Source organism: Panthera tigris, chromosome B4 (genome assembly GCF_018350195.1).
Source record: "Panthera tigris isolate Pti1 chromosome B4, P.tigris_Pti1_mat1.1, whole genome shotgun sequence".
Lineage (NCBI taxonomy): Eukaryota > Metazoa > Chordata > Mammalia > Carnivora > Felidae > Panthera > Panthera tigris.
Genome location: NC_056666.1, coordinates 135,737,524 through 135,765,305, shown reverse-complemented (window position 1 = coordinate 135,765,305; position 27,782 = coordinate 135,737,524). Strand labels below are relative to the sequence as shown.

General features: G+C 63.2%; 1 protein-coding gene across 4 annotated transcripts in view; it reads left to right on the top strand.

Annotated features, from left to right (window-relative positions):
• The first annotated feature begins 5,056 nt into the window (after positions 1 to 5,056).
• The window catches only part of SHISAL1 (shisa like 1), a 70,208-nt gene continuing 47,482 nt past the window's right edge, over positions 5,057 to 27,782 (top strand). Inside the window, exons 1-2 of one of the 4 annotated variants that reach the window (XR_006220298.1) lie at positions 5,547 to 5,855; positions 10,175 to 10,409. Coding sequence is in view for 2 of the 4 variants with exons in the window: in XM_042993496.1 (XP_042849430.1) it covers positions 12,314 to 12,350 (37 nt within the window). In the remaining 2 variants the exon portion in view is untranslated. Of the gene's footprint in view, positions 5,073 to 5,546; positions 5,856 to 10,174; positions 10,410 to 12,302; positions 12,351 to 27,782 lie in introns of those variants that run through there. The other 3 variants (XM_042993498.1, XM_042993497.1, XM_042993496.1) reach the window with 3 other exon arrangements.

Sequence of the window (27,782 nt, the reverse complement as noted above, 5' to 3'; positions counted from 1 at the left end):
TTTGGAAAGGCTCCTGCGATCAGCTCAGGCACAGGATCAGCTCCTTGAGGTCAACTGATCAGTAACCTCCACTGTATCTAGAAAACCCCTTTGGGCACGTAATGTCATGTCAGCGTAACGCCAGGGCGGGGGGGTAGGTGGTGGTGGGAACATTTTAGAAATGGGCCTGCCACGTGCACTTTGGATGCAGACAGAAACCCGGTCTCTTCTCGGCTCTGAGTGGCCCTGCCGGGCTTCCTGCCAGGGCCAGAATAGAAGCTGTGTTCACACCTTGCGGCCAGGAGGCAGGCAGGCGGGAGCAGGGAGGAGCGGGAGACTCCGCAGAGGCCCCTGGTGAGTTTATGGCCCCGCTCACGGCCTGCAGGACCCAGCACATGCTGGTGTCGCCGTGGCCCGTCTGGCCCACGGAACAGCCTTTCTGGACCCGGCGATCGGCGACCAGCTCACCGCATCCGGTCTCCCAGATCCTCAGAATGGCAGTCGGCCACGGCAGTGGCTTTCACACCGTGAGCACCTACTATGTGCCTGGCTCTGAGCAGGTCAAGACTCACCACGTCTTCCGGGTGAGCAAACAGGCCGAGAGCCTGGCCCGGGCCGCCGGGTGCAAGCTCGGGGCCCCGGTCCCCCATCGCTGGGCCATCCCACCGACCCCATGGCCCTGCCACCACAGGGAAGCTATAGCTTTTCTGCAACACGTGACTGCTGTGGCCAGTTGGGAGAGCGTAAGCAGCGAGGTCCCAGGGTGGCCGTGACCTAACTGGCCTCCTGCGTCAGAGGGGGCGGGGCTGGGAGGCCCAGAGGCCTGGCTGCTGGCCAGCTCCTCCCACTCTCCCGGGGCTCATGTCCTCCGTGAACGAGGCGGGTGGACGTGACGCCCTCCAGGGCCCTTCAAAGTGCTTTATCCAGAGGTGGGGCAGCCTCTTTGGACTGAGAAGGAAACAGCCAGCAAGAGGTGAGTGTCCTCCCCACAGGGGGGACCGAGTGGCCAGATGGCCCAGAATACAAGCCCCGAGCCAGGCCAGTGGTTCAAATCCAGGCTTGGCCACATCCTCCATGGGTGACTCTGGGGGGTGAGGTTTCCAGTGTCTCTGAGCCCCGGGGCCTTGTCTTGAACTGGGGGAACAGGGACTCGGGGTCGGAACCCTAAGATCTTGAAGAGGGAGGAGGGACTTGAGAGTCGGCTCAGGTGGTTCAGAGGCCGGGGGTGGGGGGGAGAGCAGCTGGGGGTACGCACGCTGGCACCCCTCCCCCTGCCCAGCCCAGGGGCTCGGCCTCCGCGGGCCTCGCTCCCTCCCAAAGGGGGCTTCCCTCACGGACCTGTGCTGAACGCCTCGTGCCCCCAACTTCTAATTAAACGGCCGTGATTCTGATGTGGCAGGTGATCTTGTCGGGAGGCCTGGCTTTAAATTTAGCTCCCTCCCCAGCCAGCCCTTTGAAAAGGCTGCTCTTCACGGGGAGAGAGAGCGTGAGTCATCTCCAGTCCTCCCGCCTGCCCGCCCCGGTGAGCAGCAGCGTTTGCGGGGGAACAGGCCTCCCGAAGGCAGAGAAATAGTAAATAGGGTTGGTATTAAAGGGGACAGTGGATGTGGAGCTCGACACACAGTAGGCTCAGAAACGGGGCTGACATTTCCCACGGCGGTCTGTGTCATTGCCTGCACACACACACCCCCCTCCCCACCTGTCTCCACCCCCCAGCCGGGCCCCCAGAGGAGACACGAGTATCTGTGGCCTGGGTGCACGGACACCAGGGTCTGGGCTCGGCTCACCCGGCCCCCAGAGGCCCTCGGAGCCCCCCCTCCGCCTCTGCCTGCTGCAGGTACACTGCCGGCTGGTTGGAGCTCCGAAGCCTGAGGATGCTTCCCACCCCCACCCCCGCCCCCAGAGATACCTTCTTGTGCCCCAGCCCCTCGAACCTGGGGATCTTCCCTGATCTGGCAGGAAGGAAAAAAAAAAAAAAAAAAAAAAAAAGGAGCCTTGAAGATATAATTAAGGAAGGGCCCTGAGACGGGGGATTACCCTGGATTACCGGAGGACCCCAAGTGCGATCACAGGGGACCTTCCGAGGGGGCCCTCTGGCGCGCCCGGAGGAGCCGGCCACGTGAGGAGGAGCACAGACAGATGAGCAGGTGCTGGCCTTGAAGGGAGTGACACGGCCACGAGCCCAGGCTGCTGGCAGCCACCGGGAGCTGAAGCAGAGTCTCGCGGGGAGGCAGCCCTGTGGACGCCCAGGGACGCTGATTTTGGGCTTTCTGGCCCCCAGAACTACAAGGGAATAAATATGTGTCGTTCTGAGCCACCAAGTCTGGGGTCCCCGTTACGGCAGCCGTCGGAAACCAGTACACGGGAGTTGGGAGAAGTGAACGGACTTGCCCTCTATCACGCGGCTGGTGAACAGCCAAGCCGAGACTCAAGCCCAAGTCTGACCGGTGCCAAAGCCCATGCTTTCTCCTGCCCACTGGGGACTTCCTGGAAGAACAGAAGGGACACTGATGCAGATCAAGTTCCAGCTAAGTGCCAGGTGCTCACTTCTTTTATGACACAGTCGCTCACTTAATTCTACGTCGACACTTTGAGGTGGATAAAATCACCCCATTTTGCAGACGAGGAAACGGAGGCTCAGGGAGGCAACCTGGCTCTGTCCCAGGTCGGGGAAGGAGAAGGTGCAGGCCCTGGAGCCCAGGGGGTAGTGGAGGCTTGAGGAGTCCACCCAGGGGCCGGCTTGGGAAACCCCAGCCCCTAGCGGCCTTGATGTGGCTGGAGCTCAGGGCGCCCAGCTGCGGGGGAGGCTGGGAAGGCGGGCTGGGCCCTGGATGCCAGGACGGGATTGTGCTCCAGCGGGTAGAAAACCGGGGCTAATGGAGGTTTAACATCCTGAGTCATCACCCGACTGGACTGTGAGCCTCCCTAGGGCACTGAGCTGGTCCCAGCTCCGCGAGTCGCACACCAGACACGGGACAGGCCCAGAGCCCCGCTCGGTGACCTCATGGGGGTGGCGGGGTCTGAATAACGAGGCTTTGCGACCCCCTGAAGGCCCCACACATCCACAGATCCCTCACCCCGGGAGACACGCACACACGCACACACACACATGCACACAGCCCACTCTATAAGGTCTCAGTGAACCCCAGGACACAGCCTCTGCCCACAGAGGACAGTCCCCTCTCAACGTGAACACCCATGAGCACTCCGGCCTGTTCCTCAACCTGTCTTGTGCATGGGATGATGCACAACGTGGGATGATCACGCCCCCCACCCACTACCCGGAGGGTCTGCGGGTGCAGGCAAAGGGCATCACACGTGCCCTGTCTCATTTATCCCCGCAATATGCCATGAGGGAGGTGCTGCCGTGACCTCTTTAGGGAAGAAAACCGTCTCAGGTGGAGAGCCCGTGATTGGAAGGCAGGGGGATCTGGGCTGGAGCCCCGGTTCTGCCTCTTGCCGGCTGTGTGGCTCGGGGCAGGTGCCCTAACCTCTCTGAGCCCCAGCCGCCTCACCTGTAACACGGGGAGGACGCCACGCGGTGCGGTGGTGTACGAAGGGCTCAGCCTAGTTTCTGGTGAAGTTCAATCACCTATAAACGTGAAGATCCAAAGATAGGAGAGACCCGGGGAGTTTGCACTGGGCGGGGGGCACTGACTTGCCCTCCACGGCTCTCAGGCTTACTCTCCCTCCCCAGATGAGCAACTGATAGCCATCCTCATCACCACGCCTCCTGTGGGGGCCCTGTGATGTCCCCCCACGGTCCCGACCACTGGAGGTCACTGGGCCCCGCACAGAAGAAGGTGGGGAACCGGCTTACTGAGGTTGGCTCCCTGGCTCAAGTCCACCACACGGCACAGCCGCGTCCTGCAGGTGAAGGGCGAAATGGGGGGCCAATAGGAAACAGGGGCTGTTGGGGAGGACCGGTAGAGAGAAGGACCGGCACAGGGGAGGGGAGCCCCAGCAGAGGTCAGGGCGTCAGGGAAGTCGGTCTTTTCCCGCTGGAAACCGAGCTGAGCATCTTGTCTGATGTGAACGACTCCCTCCCCGAGCCCGAGCCTGCCCTTGACCACCTGGTGCAAGGAGGGCCTGGCCAGAAGGAATGTCTCCCTGGACGGAGAAGGGTCTGGGGAGACAAGGCCCGGCCCCGGGCGGGGCGGGGAGGGGGGGTGCTCCTGTGGCAGGAAGGCCGCCAGGACTGGGTCCTCGGGGCAGAAGGGACGGGGCGCACCTGGATGGCGGTCGGGGAGCGTGGGGGGCTGGGAAGACGGGAATCCGAGCCCCCGGTGGGAGAGAAGCAGAGGGAAAAGGAAGGAGGGAGCGCGGAGGAAAAAGGGGAGGGAAAAGTGGCAAAGAAGGAAGGAGGAAGGAGAGAAAGAGGGATGGAAGAAGGAGCGAGCCGCCCAGGGAAGGGAGAAGGAGACTGGGAAAGAAACCGAGAGGAGGAGGAGGAGGAGGAGGAGGAGGAGAGCGAGAGGGAGGAAGGGAGGGAGGGGGGAGGGGAGAGCGGGAGGGAGGAAGAAAGAGGGAGAGAAAGCGGGAGAGCGAGAGAAAGAGCGAGCGGCGCGGGGCGGGCGGGGCGCACGCCGGCGCGGGGAGAGGGGGAGCGCGGCGCGGGGAGAGGGCCGGCCGGCGGGGAGCCGCGAGCGCGGACAGGGGGCAGCAGAGGGCGCGGCGCGAGCGGCGAGCGGCAAAGAGTGAAGTGGCGGCGGCGGGCGCGGGGCCGGCGAGCATGAGCGCGGCGGCGGCGGCGGCGGCGGCGGCGGCGGCGGCGGGCGCGGCGCGGGGCGCGGGGCCGGCGCGGGCCGCCCAGTAGCCGCGGGAGCCGGCGGGGCAGGCGGCGGGCGGCCGGAGCGCCAGCCGGAGTCCCGGCCCGAGCCCCGGCGCCCCGCGCGCCTCGGAGCCTCCCCCCCACCCCCCCACCCCCAGCCCCCGGGTCCCCGCGGCCCCCGCCCGGGGCCGGGACAACTGTTGCGGCGGCGGCCGTGGCGGCGGGGGGCGTGGGCGGCCCCGCGCCCCCGGCAGGCGGCTCGGCCCCGCGGGGCGCCGGCTCCCGGCGGCGGAGCGAGGAGCGAGCGGGCGGCGGGCACGAGGTGAGCGGCGCCCCGGGCGGGCCGGGCGGGGGAGGGGCGCGCCGGGCGGGGGTCCGAGCGCCTCGCGGAGGGGGGCCGGGGGCGGGGCTCCTGGCGGGGGAGGGTTCGGGCGCGTGGGGGGGGGCGGGGTCTTCGGCGCCCGGGCTCCCCGGGAGAAAGGGGGTGCGGGCGCCGGGGCCGGGGAGGGGTGGGCGCGCTGGGAGAGGAGCGTTCGGTGGCTCGGGGGGGACGGGGGGGGGGCGTCCGGCGCGCTTTGGAAAAGGGGCCGGGGCCGCCCGGCGGAGAGTCCGGGGGCGGGAGCCGTGTGGGGTCGCCGGCGCCCTGGCGTTGGGGTCCGCGCCGGGGCCGTCCAAGGTCGGGGTCGCCGAGCCTTTGCAGAGGACCCGGCCCCGGCTCCGAGGAGCGGTCCGGAGCGCGTCGTGCCGGTACGCGGCAGTTGGGACCGGAACGCGCGTCCGAGGTGGGGACCGGCGTCCGAGGACCGAGTCCGGGAGCGCAGCGAGCCGGGAGCCCCGTGCGCGCCGGACAGAGTTCCGGAGGCACGCTGGGGCCCCGGCCGGTTCCGGGGGCCCCAGCCGGGCGGCGCGGGCCACCGGGAAGACCCCTCCAGGAGCGCGCCCCGGGCTCCCCGCCTGCCGCGTGGCCCCGGTGGAGCCGCCGCCGCCGCTTCCCGGGGCCGAATCAATATTGATCCCGCGCCCGGGGCGGGGTGGCCCGGCGGCGGCCTCGGCAGCTCATTAACGCCAGCGGTTGCCATGGTAACGAGACCCCAAGCGTCTTCAGGTTATATTTATTCTAATTATTGTTATCATTATTAGTATTAGTATTGGTTAGCCCGGCGGAGGAAAAAAGAGAGGAGGAAGAAATGCCAGCGCGTCCTGGCGCCTCCAACTGTCCTCTCTTTGGAGAGAGCCGGCGTCGGCTGGTGGGCCCCGGGCCGGTGGGTCGGTGTGCGCGCCGTGGGTTCAGGGCCGCACCCCTGGGGCGATGGGGCCAGGGAAGGGGAGTTACATAATCTGCCGTGGGAATGTGTCTGTATGCTTCTTTGTGTCTACTCTGCCTCTCTCGGCCTCTCTGATCCCTTGGCTTAGTGACTGCTCCTGCCCAAGGAACCCGGGACCTGGATGGGAGGAGCAGAGAGTGCCTTTCGCCAGGAATCACAGCGGGTGGCCTCTATCTGGCCCTGGCTTCCCTGGCTGGGTGACCTTGAGCAAGGTGCTTGACCCCTCAGAGCCTCTGTTTCCCCATCTGTAAAGTGGCATGGCAGCCGTTGCCACCTCTGTGAGGTCGCGCTGAGAAGGCCCTGGAAGTTCTGATCGGGTGCTGTTGGCTGTGTGACCCCAGGCTGCCCCTCTCTGGGCCTCAGTGCCCTAGTCTGTAGATGGAGGGCCCTGACCCCCGTGTGTCTAAGACAATCTTCAGTCACTGGTGTCCTGTGAATCTCATTCTGGGCCTTGACGGAAAGACTGTTGAGCCAGCAAGTTAGGCCCCACTCAGAGCCAGGCCGAGGGGGATTCCTCCGTCAGCCCTGCTTTCGTCACCTGTCCGATGGTCTGAATGTGACCAGGAAGCATGTGGGACGTCGGGACATTTTCACCGATGGGCAGAGTCTTCGGGAAATGGTTGGAAATGGCTTTCAAAACCAGAATCAGAATAACCCCGGGGCCCCTGGGGCCAGCTCAGGCCAGCCCCCACGCTGGTCACGGTTGTCCAGAATCGGAGGGTCCCCCCCAACCCTGAATCTGTGACTGCTCGGGGCAGGACACCCCCCTGCAGGGAATCCATCCCTCCAGGGAGGCTGTTTGCCTGTCCTGAGTGGGGGGTGAGTGCAGGGCAGGAGGTGGCCAGAAAGTTCCCTGTAGCCAGGTGGCCCCTGTACCTCGGGGCTCAAGGTGAAAGCCCCAGGTCGGGGGTCCTGCCAGGTTCTTTAACGTGGCTGTCACGCCGAGTTCCTCCGTGTCAGGTGCCTGGAAGGTATTGGGCTCGCGGGGAGGTCAGGAGAAGCAGTCTGGCTTGGAGCTGTGCGTGTGCGTGTGTGCGTGTGCGTGTGCGTGTGTGTGTGTGTGTGTGTGTGTGTGTGTGTGTGTGCCAGCATCATCTGCGGTGTGCGTGTGCCCCACACCCCCTCTCCCGGGTGGGGGCATGTCCAGGGCTGCTCAGACTTCTGCAGGGTGGGTAGGGGGGAGAAGGAGAGGAGGGGAGCCTGCCCCAGGGAGATGCCGAGAGCCACTCCCCGGTCCTGCTCTCCATCCGTCCATTCATTCATTCCTTCACTTCTCGCACACAACCCAGCAAGCCCCCCCCCCCACCTCTGCCCTTGGCAGCTTTTGAGGAAACAGCCCCCGGACGAGCCAGTGGGGTTGGAGCCCTGCCTGGGGGAAGCCGAGGTGTGGGGGCGCAGGTGGGGAGGATCTAACCCCGGGGGAGGGGGTGGCCCGAGGAGGGGTGCAGGGGGGCGGGGAGCCTTCCAGAAGGCAGGCCCGAATCAGCCAGACGGGAGGAGCAGAAGGTGTTCTGGGCAGAGACCCTCTGCGGGTTGAAGATGCAGATCAGGCAGGGGGAGGGGGGGGGGATGCTGCAGGACTAGAGAGACGCTTGGCAGATGGTGCAGCCCGAGCGGGCCTGGCGCCGGGGAGCTGGACGCCCCCCAGCCCCGGCCCGGGCGAGGGTTCAGAAGCAGGGGTGGGGCAGCGAGGAGGGGAGGATGGTTAGGTGGCCCGCCGGCGGGCGTCCAAGGTCGGGGCGGGCAGAGGGAAGGGCAGGTGGGGAAGATGAGACGGGTCTGGTGTCCAGCCCTCTGGGACGATCAATCGGCCAGACCCTCGACAGCCCTCCCGCTTCCGGCCACGCTGCGGGAGAGCAGTGCCTCCGGCCGCAGCCGGCCCTTGGCTTCTGGGAGAGGGAGGGAGCCGGGGACACCAGACCTGGCCACTTCAGCTGCCTGCCTACGATCCGCGGCTTCGGTGAGGGGGGCACAAGGTGGCACCTCCCCACAGCAGGACAGCATTTGGTAGCAAAAGCCAGGAAGCCTGCTAGGCGCCGGGTGCTGTGCTGAGCAAGCACCGGGCCCCGCGATTATGGATGCTGTCATACGACAGAACAGCAGTGACGGGTGACCCCACCGGGATCACGCTCCTAACCAGGACACTGCGCTGCCTGGAGCCCAGCTCCTGTCTCGTGGCTGTCCTGCGGCTCCCCAGATGCCGTGCGGGTCTCTGGGGTCTCACCTCCTTCTGTTTGCTCTGCCCTGGACTGGTCCAGAGAGTGGCCCGTCTCACACTCCAGTGATAGGTATCACCTCCCTTCTTGGGAATGCTCTGCCTCTGTTAACCCAGCCTCTGCTGGCTTGCGTCTCCCTAGCTGAGTCACACAACAGATCCGCACTGATCCTAGGATGAACTGAGAGCCCCAGCCCCAGCTCCCTCAAGAAGTGCCTTCTCCCAGCCCAGCGGCCCTTTCTAGAATTCACCAAAACAGCAGTCGACCTCTAAGAACAGGAGGGCCTTGTTTCCTACACACTCTTCTGTAGGGTGGTGTCCTGAGGCCTGGGCTGCGCCCTCCTGGGGACAGCAGGTGCTCCCAGCCCTGTTTGGTCTCACCCTGCACAGGGCCGTCTCCTCCTTTTCTCTCCCCACCTCTTTTTCCTTCCTGACTCCCTGCCTCCGGCGGGCACATTCCTTGACCCCTTGTCTATGTGTGACCCCCCCCCTCCCCCCGGGGAAATGGAGGAGATCCCAAGGCCTCAGACCTGTCCCCAGGGAGTCCCTGCCAGAGATGAACCAGGGCTCGGATTGTTTGATGACTGAGCGTCTAAACAGATCATTCGCCGGCTGGGACTGTGGCTGTCTTGACACCCCAGACCCTGTTAAAAGTACCCACCTCCCGTATCAGCTAGGCCCACCTGTGACAAGCCCCTCCCTCCTTTTCCCCTTGGCCGTGACCAGGTCAGAAATTTTCTGGAGAGCCTTCTCTGGGCCTCCTGATTTGGCCACTCACTGGTGACTCACTTGCCCTGTGAGCCTGTCTTCCCATTCAGCAATGCGGGACATGAGGGTTGTGGGGGGGGGCGGGGGCTGGGGGAGACATCCCAGTAGGGTCTTGGGTGTGGAAGCCCCCACTCTCCGTAGCCTGAAGTTGGGGGGTCAGACAAAGATGGGGACCCCGGCATATGTGCTCGGTTAGAGGGAAGCCCCAGAGGCTGCTGCTGTGGGTCCCGAGAGGGACCTGGAAACTTGTCTGCCTATCCAGCTACAGATGGGGACACTGAGGCCCGAGCTGGCCTGTGACATGCTCAAGGTCACGGTGAACGAGCATCCTTGAAGGCCGGGGGTGTTCAGGGATACGATGGAGACTTGGTAGGGGTTTTCCAGAGGCTCCCCCCACCCTGCCTGGGATGCCCCGAGGCTGCCTGGGATGGGGGGGGGGACCCGGAGGGGGCTGCGCACACCCTTAGATGGTAAATTTCACTCCAGTAAAAGGCTTCAGACCCCCCCCCACCCTTAGATGGTGAATTTCACTCCCTTCAATAAAAGGCTTCAGACCCCCCCCCTTAGATGGTGAATTTCACTCCCTTCAATAAAAGGCTTCAGACCCCCCCCTCCACCCTTAGATGGTGAATTTCACTCCCTTCAATAAAAGGCTTCAGACCCCCCCCTCCACCCTTAGATGGTGAATTTCACTCCCTTCAATAAAAGGCTTCAGACCCCCCCCCTCCACCCTTAGATGGTGAATTTCACTCCAGTAAAAGGCTTCAACCCGCGCCCCCCCCCCCCCCCCGCCATCCCGGGGGAAAAGCAGGACCCGAGATGCAATGCTAATGCCTCCCATCCCAGATTTCTAGACGTCAACCATGAATGGAGCCTTTACTTCTCGTGTTTTCGGCCGCCTGCCCCCTCCCCCGACCGGGGCGTGCACTCCGATTACCGCCCATCTGTCCGCACGCACACGTACCTCAGCAGATGTGTGCAGGCTCGCCTCGAGAAATTAAGAAATAATGCATGAGTTTCCCAAATTACACCCATTTAACACTGAATTAAGTTCTGGAAGCTCTTAACAGAGCCCCGGGAGGGAAAAAAAAAATTTTTTTTTTTTTTTTTTTTTAGTTCACACTTCCCTGGAAAATGAGACAAACCGTGATCTTTTAAAACCCAGCTACATAATCTGATTATTCCTCGCTGGCAAGCCTCAGAGAAGAGCCGTGCATCGGGAAATTGGGCCGGGAAAGTTTGCCTCCTGCGCCAGATTCGAAGCTCCTCGGTGCATGATGGGCTCAGGATAAAGTGCCACTTTCTTAGATATTGGCACAAATTAAAAATAAAGGCAAAATCCCTCCCATAATCCAGTGTGAGAATTTCCTCCGCGGCTCCCTGAGCTGGTTAAGGAAACGATGGTGATTTGCTTTCACTTCGGGCTCCTTTTTCCTCTGCGGGGAGAATCTTGGGTGTGCAGCTGGATTTGTAGACGAACAGAAAATGCCTTTAGCTTTTGCTTTCCTTCCACATTTCCGGGGCACCTACCCTGTGTCCGGACACGGTGCCAGGCCCAGGAGGCAAGAGACGATCAGACCAGGACCCTGCCCGGGTGGGTTTTGCAGTGTGTTTGTGGTGGGGGCGGGGGCAAGGGGGGGGCAGAATAGAATAAAGCAGGCATCTGCAAGGTCCCACCCACCCTGCCTGATGGGGCAGGGAGGGCTCCCTGGAGGAGGTGACTTTTGGCTTGGGTCTTGAAGGGTGAGTAGGAGTGTGCCAGGCAGAGGAGGGCAGGGGGCATTTCAGGATAGAGGAGGAGCCTGAGGAAAATCCTGAAGCGGGTCTCACATTGGCTTGGGCTCCCAGTGGCATCTTCCGATTTTAACATTTGCAGGTTCCTTTATTACAAAGCCCTTTCATATCCATTATTTTCCAGCAGCCGCAGGAAACCCCAAGGCCAACTTCTGGGTCTCCCTTTCCCTAAGGAGAACAGAGCCCAGAGGGGAATCGAGGCGTCCAGGGTCCTAGGCAGACAGGGCTCTGAAACTCAAGGTTCTGGATCCCGTGGGCTCGGGCTGGGGGGAGGGGGGTAGAGGGACAAGTATAAGCTGCTATATGGAACTTCAGTCGGAACCACAGACACTAATCCCAAAGTCTAGAAAGTTTCCTCTCTTTCCCTCTGAGCCCTGCTCCTCCTGGGCTGTAGCTCAGGCTGGGCTTCAGGACGTGGGTCCTGGCAAGATCTGCGGGCTCCGAGCCTCAGTCTCTACCTCCAGAAAATGGGGGAGGGCCCCCCTCTGCCCATTTGCAGGAAGCCGGGCATCACCACTGAGCCCCAGAGGCCCGGCCTTCAGCTCAGCGGGGGTCCAGCTTGTTCCTGCCGTCTTTGTCGTTTCACTTTTTCAGGGAGCAGGGCGGGAATGTGGCATCGTCTGGGGATGGCTTCCTGCAATCGAATCCCTGGGACCCCAAGTCCTCTGGGGAGTGGGCCCAGCCTCGGAGCCGAGGCCCGTTGTCAGGGCAACGGGCAGAGCTGGGGGGAGGCTCCTGGCACAGCTCCTCCACCCTGACAAGTTTCCCCTCTGCTTGTTCCGAACTCTGTGACCCGGGGCGAGTGCCGTGGCCCCTGGGCCTCTGTTTCCTCGTCTGCGAAACGGGTTACGGTGAGAAGCAGGTAGGATTTGCAGAAGGTGCTTCGTGTGCACGGAGCGTGTGCTCACGAGCCCGCCAGCTCCCTGCTTTCTCGCTCTATCGCAACGAGCGGGAAGGTCACTGTTGCTGTCTGTATCGCTCCGGCCCTTCCTGAAGCAGCCAGGCAGGGACCGCACCTGATCGTCCCTGAACCTCCAGAGCGGGGGACTCCGTGGCAGTGGTTGTTGACCGAATGAACAAACGTATCGAGGGGGCCATTAGACCACAGAGCCCGGCAGCACGGGGGCCGGCCCCGGTCCCCCCTCCTGCGTTCACAGCCCAGCCCCAGCGTCCGGCTGCTTGTTTCACTCCTGGCCTCAGTTTCCTCCTTTGCAAAAGAAGGCGGATGACGTTGGTAGTGATAAGTTACAGGGGTGCTTTTGAGGGTTCCAGGTAAGAATCCTGACATTGTGGGCTCCTGGGCCAGTTACGGTGACAACCATTGTTTACGGCCCCAGAACTCTGGAGGGACCGTCGGGGCGCAAACCCCAGTTACGTCACCTCTCTGGGCCTCAGCGCCCTCGTCTAGGAAATGGGGATAGCGGCCCCCTCACAAGGTTCTTTCAAGAGTTAAATGAGTAAATGCAAGGAGCGTGCTTGGCGTTGAGCCTGACCCCTAGTAAGTGCTCAGGAAATGGTACCGTCATTGTCACCGCTGTCGTGTTTAATAACCGAAGCATCCAGGAGGCACAGAGCAGTGGAGTTTCTCTCTGTCCTCGAAGGATGGAGACCACGTCTCTCCCGATTTAGCTCTGTACACAGCTCCTAGCCCAGGTGTGCCCGGACAGGACGGACAAGGTGGAGGGGCGGGCCGGCAGGGGGATGGACGGGTGAGTGGGTGGATGGATGGAGGGACGGACGGACAGAGGGAGGAAGGAACGACAGCTCTCAGGAAGCATCACAGGCCAAGGATCAGGGCAGTGGGGAGGGGACTTCTTTTGAGGGCCGCGAGCCATGAGATAGAACGGGCTTTGCAGCCATCTCCCGGGCAAACGTCTGTTGTCCCCGTTCCACGGGAACAGGGGTGGTGGCCCAAGTCTGGGGGCCCAGGCCGCTTGGTGCCCCCGGCAGTTTGGTTCTGAGCCGGACGGAGTCGAGTTCCGACCGTGGCCGCCTCCCGTCGGGCGCGCTTCTGAACCTCTGTCTCGTCCTGCGTGATTCGGGAGGGCCGCTCGCTTCCTCTGGAGGGGGGGGGGTGGCGATGCACAGAGGCAGCGTGTCTGAGTGTAGTTTGTAATCTGGGAAGCTGCGCGGGAAGTCGGAGGAGGTGTTTGGACTCCATACGGTGGGGGACAGGTTGCACGGGAGGCTTTGCAACAGGGTGGCACGTTGCAGGCAGAGATCTGGAGCACCAGCCTGTGAGCCGCCCGGGTCCCTCCCCAGGAGGCCCGAAGCACGGGGTCGGGGAAGGGGCAGGCGGGAGGGCAGAGCCAGCCTGAGCCAGGCCTGCCCGTCCCGGGGTTGGGAGGGTTGCCTCCCACGCGGGTGGGGGCCCTGAGGGGCCGGGCAGAGTGCTCCGGAAACAAGCCCTTCACGTGTTTCCACTGGTCTGTCACCATCACCCAGCTCCTTCTCTTTGGGGGGACAGATGCAGGGTAGCGAGATCCTGGGGAGGAGGTGAGGTCTGGGAGGGGCTGCATTGGCTTTGCCCAGCATCATCTGGACCTCGAGGTCAAGGGCAGTGGCACCTTTACTCTCTAGAACCTGGTTTGCGCTGTCATCTGTGGCCTCCTTGGAAGGGGCCGGGTGTCAGACAGGAGCGCGCAAGCCGTTTGTTCGGGTGCACGTTGCCCGGTTATTCACTCCGGAAGCTGTGCCTGGAGCTCGCCGTCCGGGCACAGTTGCCTGTTCCGCCCCGGGTCGGGGTCCTGCATGAGGGACTGAGCAAGTGTCGGTGAGGACAGCGGTTGGAGGAGCATACTGCCTGGAGAAAGGGGGCGGAGCAGCAAGGAGGTCTTCCCGGAGGAGGTGGCATCCCAGGAGGCAGAGTATGGGATGACCGGGTCAAGGGGCAAGGGGTAGAGGGACATCGAGGCAGAAGGGACGACGCATATGGAGCCCAAGAAAAGGAGTTTGCAAGCTTTCCGCGCCTGGGCGTGGCTGACCGTGGCATCGGTGGAAAGGCAGTAGCATTCGCCAGTGGCCTGGCCTCCAAGGCAGTGGCCTGACTCTGGCAACTTAAGGAGTGTTTGCCCTGCTGCTGGCTCAACAGGGATAATGCTGGCCCTTCACGGTTGCTTAGGTTGTGGCTCAGCCCAGCACCCAGGGTACTTTTCCTGACGGGCAGGGGAGAGGAAGGCGGGTGGCGGCTTCCAGCTCTACCCAGGCTTTCGGGCTCCCGAGTGGCCCCACTGCCTGCAGAGCCCCTCGAGTCCGGTCCTTCCCGGAGGAGCAAAGCCTTCTCTTCCGGGGACAGGACGTTTCCGGGGAGTCCTGGGCATGAGCGCCACCAGAGAGCACAGACCCACCCCCCCCAGCCCCGGGGGAACCCCCGCCTCCAGCCAGATCGCCAGGAGAGGGCTAGGGCGCGGCAGAATTCTGGGCAGGACCGAGGAAAGATTAGGAGACTTTTCTCCTGAAATTCAAACAATTGGACAATCTGTTCTGGATCGATTTAGAAGCAGTGAAGTGGGAAAAAAAAAATCAGAAAATATAGTGTGAAAGCTATTTTCTGTCTCTCTCAGTCGGGAAGGGGGATGAGCAGTTTATTTGTGGACTGTCCGAGGCCGGGGCCGGGGCCTCTTGCCTCCTCGCCGCCCGTCCCCCCACCGCCTGCCGCCTGCCGCCTCCCGCTCCGTGCCCAGTGCAGGGCTGGGCAACCAGGGTCTCAGAGGGGCACCGGCCCTGGCCCCGGCCTCCACCGGGGGGCCGTCAGTCCGCAGGGGCCTCAGGCGTGGGCGTCGCCAAGGTGGGCGCCCGGAGCTCGCCCCCTCCTGTGCCAGACCCCAGGGGGGGAGGCATGCAGAGCCCCCCTCTCCGCTCCAGACGGAGGCATCCACGTGCCAAGGACAGGTGTCTGTCTAGTTCAGTTCTGCATCCTCAGGGCTGGAGTCCGGAGTGGCACCTACTAGGTGCTCACTGAAAGTTTCCTGCCCGCGAGATGGACGGGAGGGAGGCAGGAGCGAAACTGGGGGTTTGAATGGAGCGACCTGCTCACGGTCCCATGTCTGGTAGCGGAGGTGAGGGCACTGGAACCAGATCTGTCTCCCCAGTACCTGGATGTTCCCCGTCCCCCCATCCCTGAGGCCAGCAGCTAGGTCCGGGACACCCAGGGGGCCTCCCACCCACCACCCCTTCCTTTCCCAGGCGTGGCCTAGCCTACACCCCCTGACACACCAAACGTGGATTCATTTTTCACAGCTTGAGCCAAATGCTGACTGTTTTAAAAGAGGCTTGTTCCGGGGCGCCTGGGTGGCTCTGTCGGTTAAGCGGCCGACTTCGGCTCAGGTCAGGATCTCACGGTCAGTGGGTTCGAGCCCCGCGTCGGGCTCTGTGCTGACAGCTCGGAGCCTGGAGCCTGTGTCAGATTCTGTGTCTCCCTCTCTCTCTGTCCCTCCCCCGCTCACACTCTGTCTCTCTCAAAAATAAACAAACGTTAAAAAAAAAAGTAGCCCGTTCAGTGTGAGGCCAGAGCAGCACAGAGGGGAGGGCCGGGAGCACAGATTCTCCCAGCTTCCCAGTCTGATTGTCCCCCAGGAGAATGGCCCCCGGGGCCGTGGTGAGCTGAGTTCTGGGGATGAAGGAGTTCAGTCAGGGGCCAGATCTGCCGGGAAGTCCTGAGTGTGGGCGGAGGGCCGGGACTCCAGCATCCGGTGGGAAATGGGACCAGCTGATTCCAAAAATGGTCTCTCCTCTGCTTTCCCCCAGGCCTCAGGAGAGGGGGAATTTCTCTGCGGTTTCATTTCAGGAAAGCGGCAGCTCCCTCCCTCCCCCCCACTTCCTCCCCATTGCCCAAGGCCAACAGCCAGAGGCCCAGAAAGAACCTTGACTTGGAAACCAGACCGGCTGGATGCCAGTAGCTCAGCGCCCCCCCCCCGTGACCTTGGGCAGGTGACACACCATCTCAGTTTTCTCATCTGCAAACTGGGAGCAGAAGCCCCGCCTCCTTTTTAAAGATTAAAGGAGGCGGCCTTTGTCAAATGCTGTCCCAAGGCTGGATACGCAGTAGGTGCTCAAGAAATAGTCTCTTTCTCCCGTTTCCCCTGTACAGAAGGCCAGTGGTTACATACAGGCTAACTCTTGCTTGGGTTCTGCCTCCACAGCCTGGATCCCCTGGGCTCTTGTCCAAGGAGGGGCCCCCCGACTGACCGTGGGGCGCGGGGAGGGGATGCCGCGGCCCAGACAGCCGTGTGAGCCCCAAGTGTAGACGCCCCCCCCTCCCTCCGCCGTGCCGCGGATGGGAGCGTTGTGGCAGGTGTGGCCAGTTTGACACTGTGGAGGGAGCCCCGTGCCAAGAATCTAGAAACCTGGGTACCAGTCCCAGGTCTGCTTCTAATAAGCTATGTGACCCCCCTCCCGCCGCCGCCCCCCCCCCCAGAAATGACAGCCCCTGGGAGGCCTCTCGTGTCCACCTGAGGCTAATCATCCCCCCTTGGAGCGCTTCTCAGGGTCACGTGCGACCACCTCACCTAGGAGAACACGTAACTGCTCTAAGCAAACCTCCACGAAGGGAAGGCACGAAGGGATGGGCCACCGACTGACCACCCGGCAGGGCCCTGGGTTCACGTACACGATCTCATTTAATCCTCACCCCACCCCCACGAGCCGGGATTAGCACCCCCCTTCGCAGGGAAGGGGGAGGCGCAGACAGGCTAAGGGGTCCCAGGGCAGCCGCGCGCCCTCCCTCAGGCCAGCCCGCACCCCTGTCCTCTCTCTGGCCACCCTCTGCCAGGCTCGGGCCCGGCACCTGCCGCCTCGTGGAATTCTGGCCTCCCCGGCCCAGCCCTGGCCGGGCTTCCTGCTGGTGGAGCTCTTTCATGAATGCTTTTGGATGGGACCTCTCCGTTCCCCAGAAATCTTTGAGCCCACGCTCCCCCAAGCGGCACGCTAATTAGACCTCCATAACACTGTTTACCTCGATGTCAACCTAGGCTATAAAACTGAGCGAGTTTCTCGCCGTCATGAGCAATGTTCCGTCTTGAAAAGCAGGGAGCCGGCCTTGCTGGGCAGGGTTCAGGCCGCGGAGGCCCCGTGTGAAGGAGGTTCGCCCTCCGGGGGCCAGACTCTGCCCTGTCGCTGCCAGGGTGAACCTGGATGGGCCTCCAGGGCCGGGGGGAGGGCTGCGTAGGCCTGAGGCACTGGTCTTCCCTGAGCGGGGAGAGGGGGCGCTCAGAGCAGTTCCCTGCGATTCCAGAAGCCCGCTCTTGACCCCACCCCTGACAGGGCCGACCGTGGTGACCTCAGGCCTGAGAGCTGGCTTCTCTCCGGGTCACCTAAGACCGTGTGATACTGCTGTTCCCCTGGACAGGATGGGGGCTCGGGGAGTGTGTCTGAAAGGGGCGGGAGGGCCTTCCCTCTGTCGCGGAACCCCTGTGCCTTCCACCCCTCACGGGGGTCTGGTGGCCGACCCCTCACTCCTCCTGGGAGGTCCGTCGTGGGAGGGGCTGGCAGAGGGAGGCCGCAAAGCCCAGGGGAGGGGGGGACCACGGGGCTGGGGATGGCTGCGGGGCGCTCGTGGGGGTGCCAGGGGCCCCGCGAATGGAGATGAGCCGGAGGAGGAGGCTGTCCAGGTCTGGGTCGCAGGGGTGAGCAGCGTTTCGTAAGCGCTCGGGGAAGATGGCTGGGAGCCGCTTCCTGCCACTTTTGGGAGTGTCCTGTTTCCCCAGGCTGTCGGGACACCGCCACCAGGGAGCCCTTTTAGGTGTGGAGGGCCCCGGTGAGGCCAGAACCGGCTCCCGTGGGGCCAGGCCGGCCAAGCGGGGGTGGCAGAGATGCTCTTCCGAGGGGCGTCAGGGCCTGGCTGGGCTCCTGCCGGCTGCTGGCTCACCTCCCGCTCTGGCGGCTTCGGTGCCAACTATGCAGAGCGTGGGCGGCCGGCTCGTTAACCCCCAGAAGCGGAGCGGGTCCAGGGGTGACTCGGGCGGGGGCCCCCCCCACCCCAGACCAGCGGTGGCGGTGGGGGGGGCGGTTCAGAGCGCCAGGTCGAGTGAGGGAGCCAGCGGCGCTCGCACCCTCCCTGTGGTCTCCTTTATGGTCCTATTTGCATAATTTTGAACTTGATTGGCCTGAAGGCAACTTCGCTTAATCACAGCTGACAAGTCTCTGGTTGCAACAGCAGCTGCTGCCGATTAGCTGCCTAGTCGGTGCCGAGGTTTGTTAGAACCCGCTTGGCGGCCCCTCCCCCAGCTCCCCCCCCCCCCCCCCCCCCCCCCCCCCGTCCCTGCTCATCAGACCCCGAAGGAAGGAAGGAAGGAAGCAAGCGGCAGGGCCCCGGGGCCGCCTGGAGAGGCCGCTGCCTGCTCCCCAGCGTGTGCTGTCGCCCAGGGCCTCTCGAAGTTGCAGGTGCCAGCCCGGTTGGTAGGCGGGGCGGCCCAGGGGCCCGTGTCTCCAGCCAGCTCCCGGGAGGTGCCCCGGAGGCCGGTCTGTGGACGGCACGGTGGGTATGGAGGCTCTGACGCAGGGGCTCAGCGGCCCCGGGCCGCCTGGTTTCGTTAATAAAGTTTCATTGGAACACAGCCTCACCCACGTGCTCAGGATGGGGTACGGTGCGACGATGGCCGGGCTGAGTCGTTACAACCAAGATCAAGCGGCTCAGAGGACAGGTGCCTTAGGCCCTTTCCAGAAACCATCTCCTGACCTCTGAGCAGCCCAGTGGTTCCCCTGCGTGAGCGGGTGTCGGAATCCCCCAAAAGCCGGTATGAAGGTGCGGGTTCCGAGATCCCGTGTTTCTAGCCGGCTCCCAGGTGGGGCGCAGGGCCGCTCTCCAGGCCCCCCGGCCCAGCCACCTTACCACAGTCTGCGCGCTTCTCGTTCTAGTCCACACCATCCTCAGTAGACAGAAGGGGACGCCTCGGGTCCGAGAGGTCCCTCGATTCTCCAGGGTCCTGAGCTGGTAGAGGCTCTGACTCTTCCGCACCACATAGAGCATCCTCGATGTAGGTGCCTCACCCCAGGGTGAACGTGCCCAGGTGCATCACACCCCGGTTACTTGGCTCGGTCGGGTTTTTTAACGTTTATTTATTTTTGAGAGAGAAAGAGAGAGTGTGAGTCGGGGAGGGGCAGGGAGAGAGGGGGACACAGAATCCGCAGCGGGCTCCAGGCTCCGAGCCGTCAGCGCAGAGCCCGACGCGGGGCTCGAACCCACGAACCGTGAGATTGTGACCTGAGCCCCCCGCCCAGGCGCCCCTGGCTCGGTCTGTTTTGAATCTGGGTTCCACGCTGGGGCCGCTGTTAGTAACAGCAATGCCTGAGCAAGTCACGTGATGCTCTCATCCTCCTTGGGTGGGAGAGCACCATCATGGGGGGTCAGGGTCAAGGGCACGGCTGAGAGCACCTGGCGCCTCGCGGGGGCTTTGCTGTCTGCAGAGTGGCGGGCAGCGGCTTCCGTTTGGCATCCTCTTCCCCTCAGGCACCCATCCTGCCGTCCCTGGGTCCCCTGGCGTCCCTGTGAATGGCCAAGGGCACCTCGCGCACGACTTGACCTCCGTCTCCCTCATTTCCCCGTGACCCGCAGCGGGGAGAGGCAGGGCGCCCACTTACAGAGGGGGACACTGGACCTCCCGGAGGCGGGTGACCTGTCCAGGCAGGTGCAAGGTGGCGTTGGGGTCCTGTGCCTGTGTCACGTCAGGTGGGTCCACCAGAGCAGGTCAAATTGTGGAGTTAACACGGGAGGAGGGGTCATGACCGGTGTCCCCCGTGTACAGGTGAGGAAGCCAAGGCACAGAGAGTTTATGACCAGGAAGTACTCAAGGGGACAGGACACTTACCGGGAGGAGGCTGGAAATCCACATGGAGACAGATCCTTAGGGGCGTGGGGAAACCCCAGCACCAGGCCAAGAGCCTGGGAGGTAGACCCGAGCACAGGCAGCCTTTCTGGAGAACTCTGCCAGGCCAGCCCCCTGCAGCCGCCCCCGCCCGTCACGCCCGGGGGGTTGGCTCCCCAGTGCCTGGGGGTTGGGACTATTTACAGTTGATAGGGGAGGGGCATAATCTTTTTTTTTGTTCATGTTTTTTAAAACGGTGCTTTTTAAGTGTACTTATTTATTTTGAGAGAGACGGCCAGGGAGGGGCAGAGAGAGAGAGAGAGAGGGAGAGAGAATCCTAAGCAGGTTCTGTGCCATCACCACAGAGCCCGACGGGGGGCTCGAACTCACGGTCTGTGAGATCATCGCCTGAGCCGGATCCAAAAGCCGACGCTTGACCGACTGAGCCACCCCGGTGCCCCGCGCGTTGATTTGACATTTTATTGCCTGGACCGCGGGCCGGAAAATGAGGTTGGCTCCTCCCCTGGTGCTCTCCCACTGTGATCTGTGCCAAACCCTCTTTTTTTACTCGTTTGTCCCCTGATGACATAATAAACATTCCCAAACCCGCCACCCAACGCGAGGGCTGCAACATTGGCCCCGAGTGCCCTCCCTCGCCCCCTGCCCCCGCAGGACCCAAGCGTTATGTTCGCTCCCTTCTGTGCCCGGTCACGGCCACATGCCTCCTTCAAGAGCGCCTGTTCCTCTCCAGCTGTGTTTAGTCTCGGAAAGTGGACCATGCCGAGTTGGATCTGGGGACCTAAATTTCTCCCTCAGCCCTGGGTTGCTAAAATGCCCCGTGACGTCCGGCGTGGCTGTGTTCCAGTGTTGGGCACACCGCAGTGCATTTTCCCATCTGTCCCCTTGGGCTGTCCCCAGGGCTTTGCTCTTCTACACCGCGCTACCGAGAACATTCTCGTGCGTGGTCCCCGCGGGCCAACAGGGCCGTCCCTGAGCCTGGGAGGGGCGTTGGTGCCCTTTACCGTGCAGAGCTGGGCACCCACTCTGAGATGTGGTGACATCAGCCTCCCCCAGGCCTCCCCGAGCTTGCTGAGGACTCGGGTTTCCTCCAGGTGTCCTGTGTCCCGGCCCACCAGGCTGGCCGGTGGGTCCTGTCCTACGTAGGGTGGTCACAGAGAGTCCTGTGACACTCCAGCCACCTGTCTGTGTATCATGGTTCTCGGGATCTGGCACGCAGCGGGTTTGCTTTGAATCGTATCGTGAAAACGTCGAGGCGGGCCGGGCTCAGAGAGGTGCGGGAGCATGCCCAGGGTCGCACAGCTGAGAAGTGGCCGAGCCGGGACCCAAGCCCGACTGTCGGGACCCCAAGCTCCGAGCCCGCCCTCCGGCTCCCTCTCCCCTTGGTAAACGCGTTTGTGGCACTGAAACAGCCCTCGCGTCCGTCCGTCTGCCTGCCCCCTGTTCCTCTGCCGGGAACGCCCCCATCCCCCCAACCCATCCCTCGGGAGGCCACTCTGGTCGAGTCCCAGCTCTGCCACTGACTAGCCGGGTGGCCCCGGGCCGAGTTGAGATGAGAAATGCCTGGTTCCTCACCTGTGAATCGCGGATAATCCCGACTCCTCCTGGTCCCGAGGCTTACATAAATACTGGCCCCCAACCCCACCAGGCTGGGGCGGCACTTCCCCTGGGCCCCACGGCCCCCGCTTTCCCCGTGCTGGGGGCCTCTGCCCACCTGGGCCGTGGCGGGACACAGGGGCCCCAGCCCAGTCTGGACTTGGTGGCCCGCAGGGTGCCTGTTCTCCCAGGGGATGAGAAAGGGGGTTTATCTGTGGCGCAGCTCAGGCCACATGGGAGTGCAAGGGTAGAAGGGAAGGGGAGGGAGCCGGCCTCCTTTGTGGCCCAGCTGTAAATCTTTCAACCTCCCCTGTCCACCCGGCTCCTCGGGGTGGCCTGTGCACTCACCCAGCTCTGGCCAGCAGAGGACCGTGTGGACAGACGGAGGGGCCCCCCACAGAGTCATGGCCAGCACCTCCCTCCCCCCTCCAATGCAGGCCCAAGAATGCACGAAAGTGCCTGGCACACAGTAGGTGCTCAGATGCCCCCCCCCCCCCCCCCCCGCTTCACTCGCTTTGTCTTTGCTCTCTTTTCCTGTCCCCTGCCCGCCCAGGAGCGCAGCCCCCTTCGTCGCTGGTGGTCTTCACGAATGATGCCCGCTGGCATGTCCCCTGTGCCCGGAGCGCTCACTTGGGCCCTGATAGGTGAACGGGGTCTCCTCCCCCTTCCTCTGCCTCCCCTCCCGTCTCCCTTTGCACCTCTTGGCCTCTGCCGAGCTGCGCTCAGTGCTGGAACGCTCTCTCCCCCAGGCCCACCCTCTCCTGGTCTGGACCGGGCCCGCTTACCTGTCAAAGCTCAGCTTCCCTGGGGTGCCCCCGACCCAGACCGGGTCAGCCCCCTCCCCCCCATCTGCTCCAATGCCCTGAGTCACACATGTGGGTATTTGGTTGGCTTTGTGAGGATGGGGCGGGTCTGTTCGGCCCAGCGGGCTGCAGCCCCCAGCCCAGCGTCATGCCTCGAATGGAATGGAAGAAAGAAAGAAAGAAAGAATGAATGGATGCATCCGTGCATGCCTCCGTGGTCCCTCCCGGCACCCCTTCAGGGTGGGTGTGTTATCTCTACCTACAGGTGGGAACCCGAGGCTTGTCTCTGGCTTCTGTTCTCCCCTGTGAGGAAGGGTCCCGGGGCCAGGGAGGGAGGAGGGAGGGAGGCCGGAGTAGAGGCCCCGGCGTCGGGAGAGAAATCGAGGCCACCCTCCAGACAGGCGTTCGGCGGGCCTGTCTTTCCTCTTCCTGCCCTGACACAGTCAGTGATTCATTCTTCATGTGATATTTTTGTGTTTCTCTAGTGGGGAAAAAAATGCCGCTGGGATTTCTAGGGGTTGTTTTAGCTCCATGGTGCCGCCAGATAATTCCAGGGAACAGACGGAGGCAGAGGATTGGCAACTTGCAGAGTGCCCCTCGATGGCCTCAGCTAAGCCCTCCCCTTAACCAGGGAGGAAACTGAGGCTGAGTGGGGGGGGTGGGGGGGAGCCGCTTGCCCTGTGACCCGGGGTGGCACCGAGGGGAAAGAGCAGAACACCCGGGGCCTTCAGCAGGACTAGGACTTCCGGCTCAGCCTCCCTCAGCTGTGTGCCCTTGCCCGGGCCTCAGTTTCCTCACCTGTGACGTGGGGAGAGCGGCAGTGCCTGCCTCCAACAGTCGAGGGAGTACCGTGCAGGAAGTGTGCAGAAGGGGCCCAGGGCAGGGGCTCAAGGAAGGGGGCCACAGAAACAGGCCGAGTTGAGAACTTGAACCCAGAGCCCAGCTGGCTGGGGGGAGGGCGTTGCAGAGGGGAGAGAGCCCTACCAAGGAGAAACTGGAAGAATGTGTTCTTGAGGGGGGCATTGGAGGAGACAGCAGTGGTTTCTAGGTTAATGGTAACCTGCACACTATTTTGGTCACAACACCCCAGCACCCCACCCTACAGTTTGCAGAGAGCTCTCCTCCCTGGGTGGAGAGGTGAGCAGGTGTTATCATGCCCCACCTGGGTTCCCTGGCCCCAGAGTTGGGGTTTGGGGTTTCTTGGCTAAGGTCACTGGCTTCCGCCATGAGGCTAATGCCCAGGGTCACTGGCGATGACGGTAGAAATCGGGACCCGGTCTCCGTGGGAGGAGCAGGCATGTTGCTGCTCTCTGCCTGGATCTACGCTGTTTCTTCTGAAAGCCTGCTCTTGGCAGTAAGGTGAATCTGGCATCCAGACCAGTGAGTGTGGACACAGTTTCTACTCCTTGGGCAGCAACTATTTATTTAGCGCCTGCTGGATGCTAAGTTTGGTAGGGGCCTGAGAGGCACAGAAGTGCCCCCTGCCCCAGAAGCTCGCACCGGGCAGGGAAGCGATGAGCCAGCCGTCAGAGCGAAGGCTGTTGGCGCTGACCAAAGGCACAAGCACAGCATGGAGGGAAGCACTTCAGAAATTCACGGGCAGGCATGGCTTCAAACACACCGCCGTTTGCTAAGGGGCACACAGGAAGCTCTAAACCCCTGGCTTTGGGAACAGTGGGCGACACCAGACGGGAGCCCCTTTCGGAGTACTTGCTAGATGCTAGGTGCTCTGCTGTGCTTCTGGTCCTTTCTGTCCCCAGTCCCCCAGCAAGGTGGGGGCACGGTTCCCGTCTCACAGACGAGGAACCCGAGGCCAGTGACGTAACTTGTCTAGAACACCCGGCTAGTGGACGGCAGGGCTCGGATTCCAGGCCAGGTGACGTCACCGCCCCCCGCCCCCGGCACCCACCGTGAGCCCATTTGCAGTCAGGCAGCCCCGAGTTCGGGTCACGGCCCTGCCACCTTCCAGGTCCAGGCAAACCATTTAGTCTAAGTTAGGGTTTTTTTTTAATCTGAAAAATGGGGCCGACGATGCCTGCACTCATTCACCACTCCTGCAGGTGTTTACCAAGTGCCTACTATGTGCCAGCCCCGATGCTGCTTATGGCGACAAGCAGCAATGGCACGGTCTCAGCAGGGCCGGCTTCGCGGGGCTGCGATTCACGCAGTCGTCCTGCCCTCGCTGTCCAGAGATACCGACTTAACTTGGTAGCAAAGGCCCGCGTTTTCCATTTTGCACCGGGCCCTGCGAATTATGTCAGCGGTCCTGGGTCCCAGCCCTTGTCCGGCTTGCGGCCCCGTGGAAGAGGCAGATGTGCTCAGAGAGCCACCGTGCCCGGCACGCCACGGAAGCCACCATCTGTGTTTGAAGGAAAGGTGGACGGGCTTCGAGCACGACGGCAGGGGTCAAGGGACCCGCTCTGATCTGGCTTCCTGCGGGCGTCTCGCCTCCTGGAGTGTTCATCCCCAGCCTTCACATCTCGGAGTGAGACGGTCACGGCCTTGAAGTGGGTGTCGTCCTGGAAACAAACATTCGCGAACTCGGGGTGAGGTCTGCGCTGCCAAGGGAGGGCCCTGGGAGCCCGGGGACCTGCTGGAGGTCAAGTCACCGCTGCCGCTGTGTGGGCTTACACGCGTGTGCGCGTGTGTGCTGCCTCGCGTGTGGACACGCTCATCGGTGAGCGCAGACGGGGCACAGGAGCAGAGCGCGGGGTTTGAATCCGGGCCCTGCCCCCTCCCCCCTGCCTGCACCCTGGGAAGGGTGTCGGTACAGGCTCGGGTTGGGGCGTGGCTAGAAGCGAGTGAGCTCCTGGGTGACGCTCATCCCGGCCCTGGGGACAGCCCTCAACAGCTGCCAGCTGCCGCCTCCCCATTAGTGCCAGCGCCTGTCTCTTGGGCACCTGCCGCCCGCAGGACGGTCTGTGAGTCCCCAGAGGGCCCTGCCCTGGGGAGTGCTAATCAACAGCGCTCCTACCACCGCTAGAAGCAGGAAGAAGGTCCAAGCTTAGCCACTAAGTCATGGTGGGATCAGTCGCTTCCTGGCTCTACCCCCCAGACCACAGTCCCGTGGCGGCCGGACTGTGTCCGACTTGCTTGTGTCTGCCCTGCACTGGGTTTGGCCCCCAGTGGAGCCCATTAGGCATTCGCTGAACGGGCCTCCAGAAGAGGGGCCTCTCCCCGGACCGTGGGGTGGGGGTGGGGGTGGGGGTGGGGGGGCGTAGCCGAGGCGGCTGCCCAGACCGGGTGGCATTTGAGCTGGGCCTCGCGGGCTGGCCTGATGGGGACGGGGGAGCTGGGGAAAGGGGTGCCCAGGGAAGGGCCAGGCGGAGCAAAAGCCTAATCCTGTGCCTTGATCCCCACCACCGGGCGCCCAGGAGGCCGGGGCGGGACCTGTCCTCGCCCTGCCGTGGGCCTGGCCTTGGAGGTGCTCCTTCCACCTCGCCCGCCCCTCGTGCACCCCTGCGGGGGAGGGGCACGGTGGGACACGTATGCGTTGGTGACAGGCATGTCACTGGTCACGTGTTCTTTGTTCCCAGTGCCGGGAGATTCCGGGCTCGGGTGGCCAGGTCCCAGGGGCGAGGCCTGCGTTCCCATGGTCCCCTCTCCCGGTTTGCAGTCAAGGCAGGGCACCAAGCACACAGGCAGCACGGTCCTGTCCACGCTGGTGACGGGGGAGCCCCCCGTGACAATCCTGAGGCAGGGGCAAGGCCGGAGTTTCAGGAACCCACCCAGGGGAGTGAGAGAGTCCGGGGGAGAAAACCTTCCTGGGAGATGGACGCCCCAGCCGAGCCTTGAAAGCTGGGCCGGAGTTGTCCGGCTGTAGGAGAGGGGAAGGGTGTCCCAGGCGTGGGGGGGAACAGCATGTGCAAAGGCCCAGCGGAGAGGGCTCACACTCGACGAGCAGAGAGAGTAGGAGGTGGGAGCAAGGCCCAGACCGTGCAGGGCCTCAGGAGTGAGCGTAGACTTGAGCCCCGGGGCTGGCAGGACTCCCGAGGAGGAGCGCTGCTGGTCCGATGGGTCCAATGGGCCCACCAGGACCTGGATGGCTGTGCGAGGCTGGGACGGAGGCAGCCTGCCGTTCACCGGCTCTGTGTCGGGCGCTCTGATGAATCACCTCACTCCATTGTCACAAGGGTCCTGTGGATTAGATACTATTTTTATCCCCATTCTAGGTCCCAAGAGACCGGGGAGCCTTGTCCCAGGCCACTTGGGGTGTGGTTACAAAGGCGGAGCCAGGACTTGGCCCCAGACGGTGTGGTCCAAGCTCTGGCACCCAACTTCCAGGCCACGCTGCCCTTGACCCCGTCCGGACGGGAGGAGGCGCTTGGCCACGTCCAGTGGGGGAGGGTGGGGTGGCCTGAAAAGGGGCCGGTGGACGCCCAGAGAGGATGTGGCATCTCTGGGCGCCCGGCCTGGGGTGGCTTTGGCAACCCCGTCAGCACAGCCCCCAGGCCCTGCCCCTCGTCCCTCCCTCGCCCAGCCTGGCTGATGAGAAAACAGATCGCTTGTTGTTCCCGGGGGGACTTCATTCACCCTCCTCAGCTCTGTTTCTCGCCACATGCCCTCCTTCCTCTCCTCTCCAGCCTCGCCAAATTCGGTGTTTAAAAATAATCCTCGAATCTGGGAACAGCAGTCCCCGGCTGACCCGAGGGGTGGACCGCAGAGAGGCATGCCCGACTCGTGATTCTGGATGCGGTCAGAGCTCAGGGGAGTCCTGCTCATCCAGAACGTTCTCCCAGTTATTTGAGTTTTATGGCTGGCCAACGAGCCATTTACCAATTTCCAAGGAGATAGAACCCAGGACAATAAATCTGATCTGTCTGTGGGAAATGGGCTCTCTCGGGGGTGCCGGGGAGGACCTGGAAACTCCTGCAGGTCTGAGATGGAGAGCAAGATATAGGCCGGGTTGGCCTCCTGTCTGAGCCGCTGAGTGGCTTACGTGACCCTGAGCCTCAGTTTCCTTCTTTCCGAGCCGCGTTTGGTGATCTGCCTCTCCCGCCTGGGACGGAATTAGCTGAGATTACGCAGTGAAAAGTCAGTGCCCGCTACTCAGGGAATGGGGCGGGGGGGAGTGGCGGTGCTCAGCCAGAGAAAGCCGGACCCAGGGCCGCCCGGCGGGAGGAAGGGTGCCCGCCCTTCCCCACAGGGTCACCTGTGGGGGTCTCAGGGGGCAGTACCTGATGGCACGACACCCCCTTTTCACCTGAACTCAGAGTCCCTGAACCCACGTCCCCCGCTGCAGACCCCGCGAAGGCTTGGGCTTTGTAAATGTGGGTCCTGTGGATCGCGTCACCCCTGCGAACAGACCAAGGAGCACAGCTGGCCACCGAGGCCACGGACCTTCCAAAGCCACTTTCTGACCCAGCCGGGGATGGCTTCTGAGTTTTGCTGTCTCATTAGAAATGGAATTTTTATGTAACTTCCCGCGTGACGGCAATGGGTGTTTCTTCCTCCACAGACTCAGCCTTCGGTTCTGGCACCTGAGCTGCCCCCAGCACCCAGGGAGGTAGGGCAGTGCCCCCTCCGTGGGCCCCCGCGCCCCCACCCACAAGGCTGTGGCTTCCGCTGCCCCCTCCCATCCCCCTGCCTTGACTCATGCCCAGGCAGCCCCCGGGGTGGGGGTGGGGAGCACAGCCGGGCAGTGGAGTCTGAGCAGACCGGTTCTGGACGGGGGACAGATGTGACCGAAGTGCGTCCTGGGCCCACACGCCC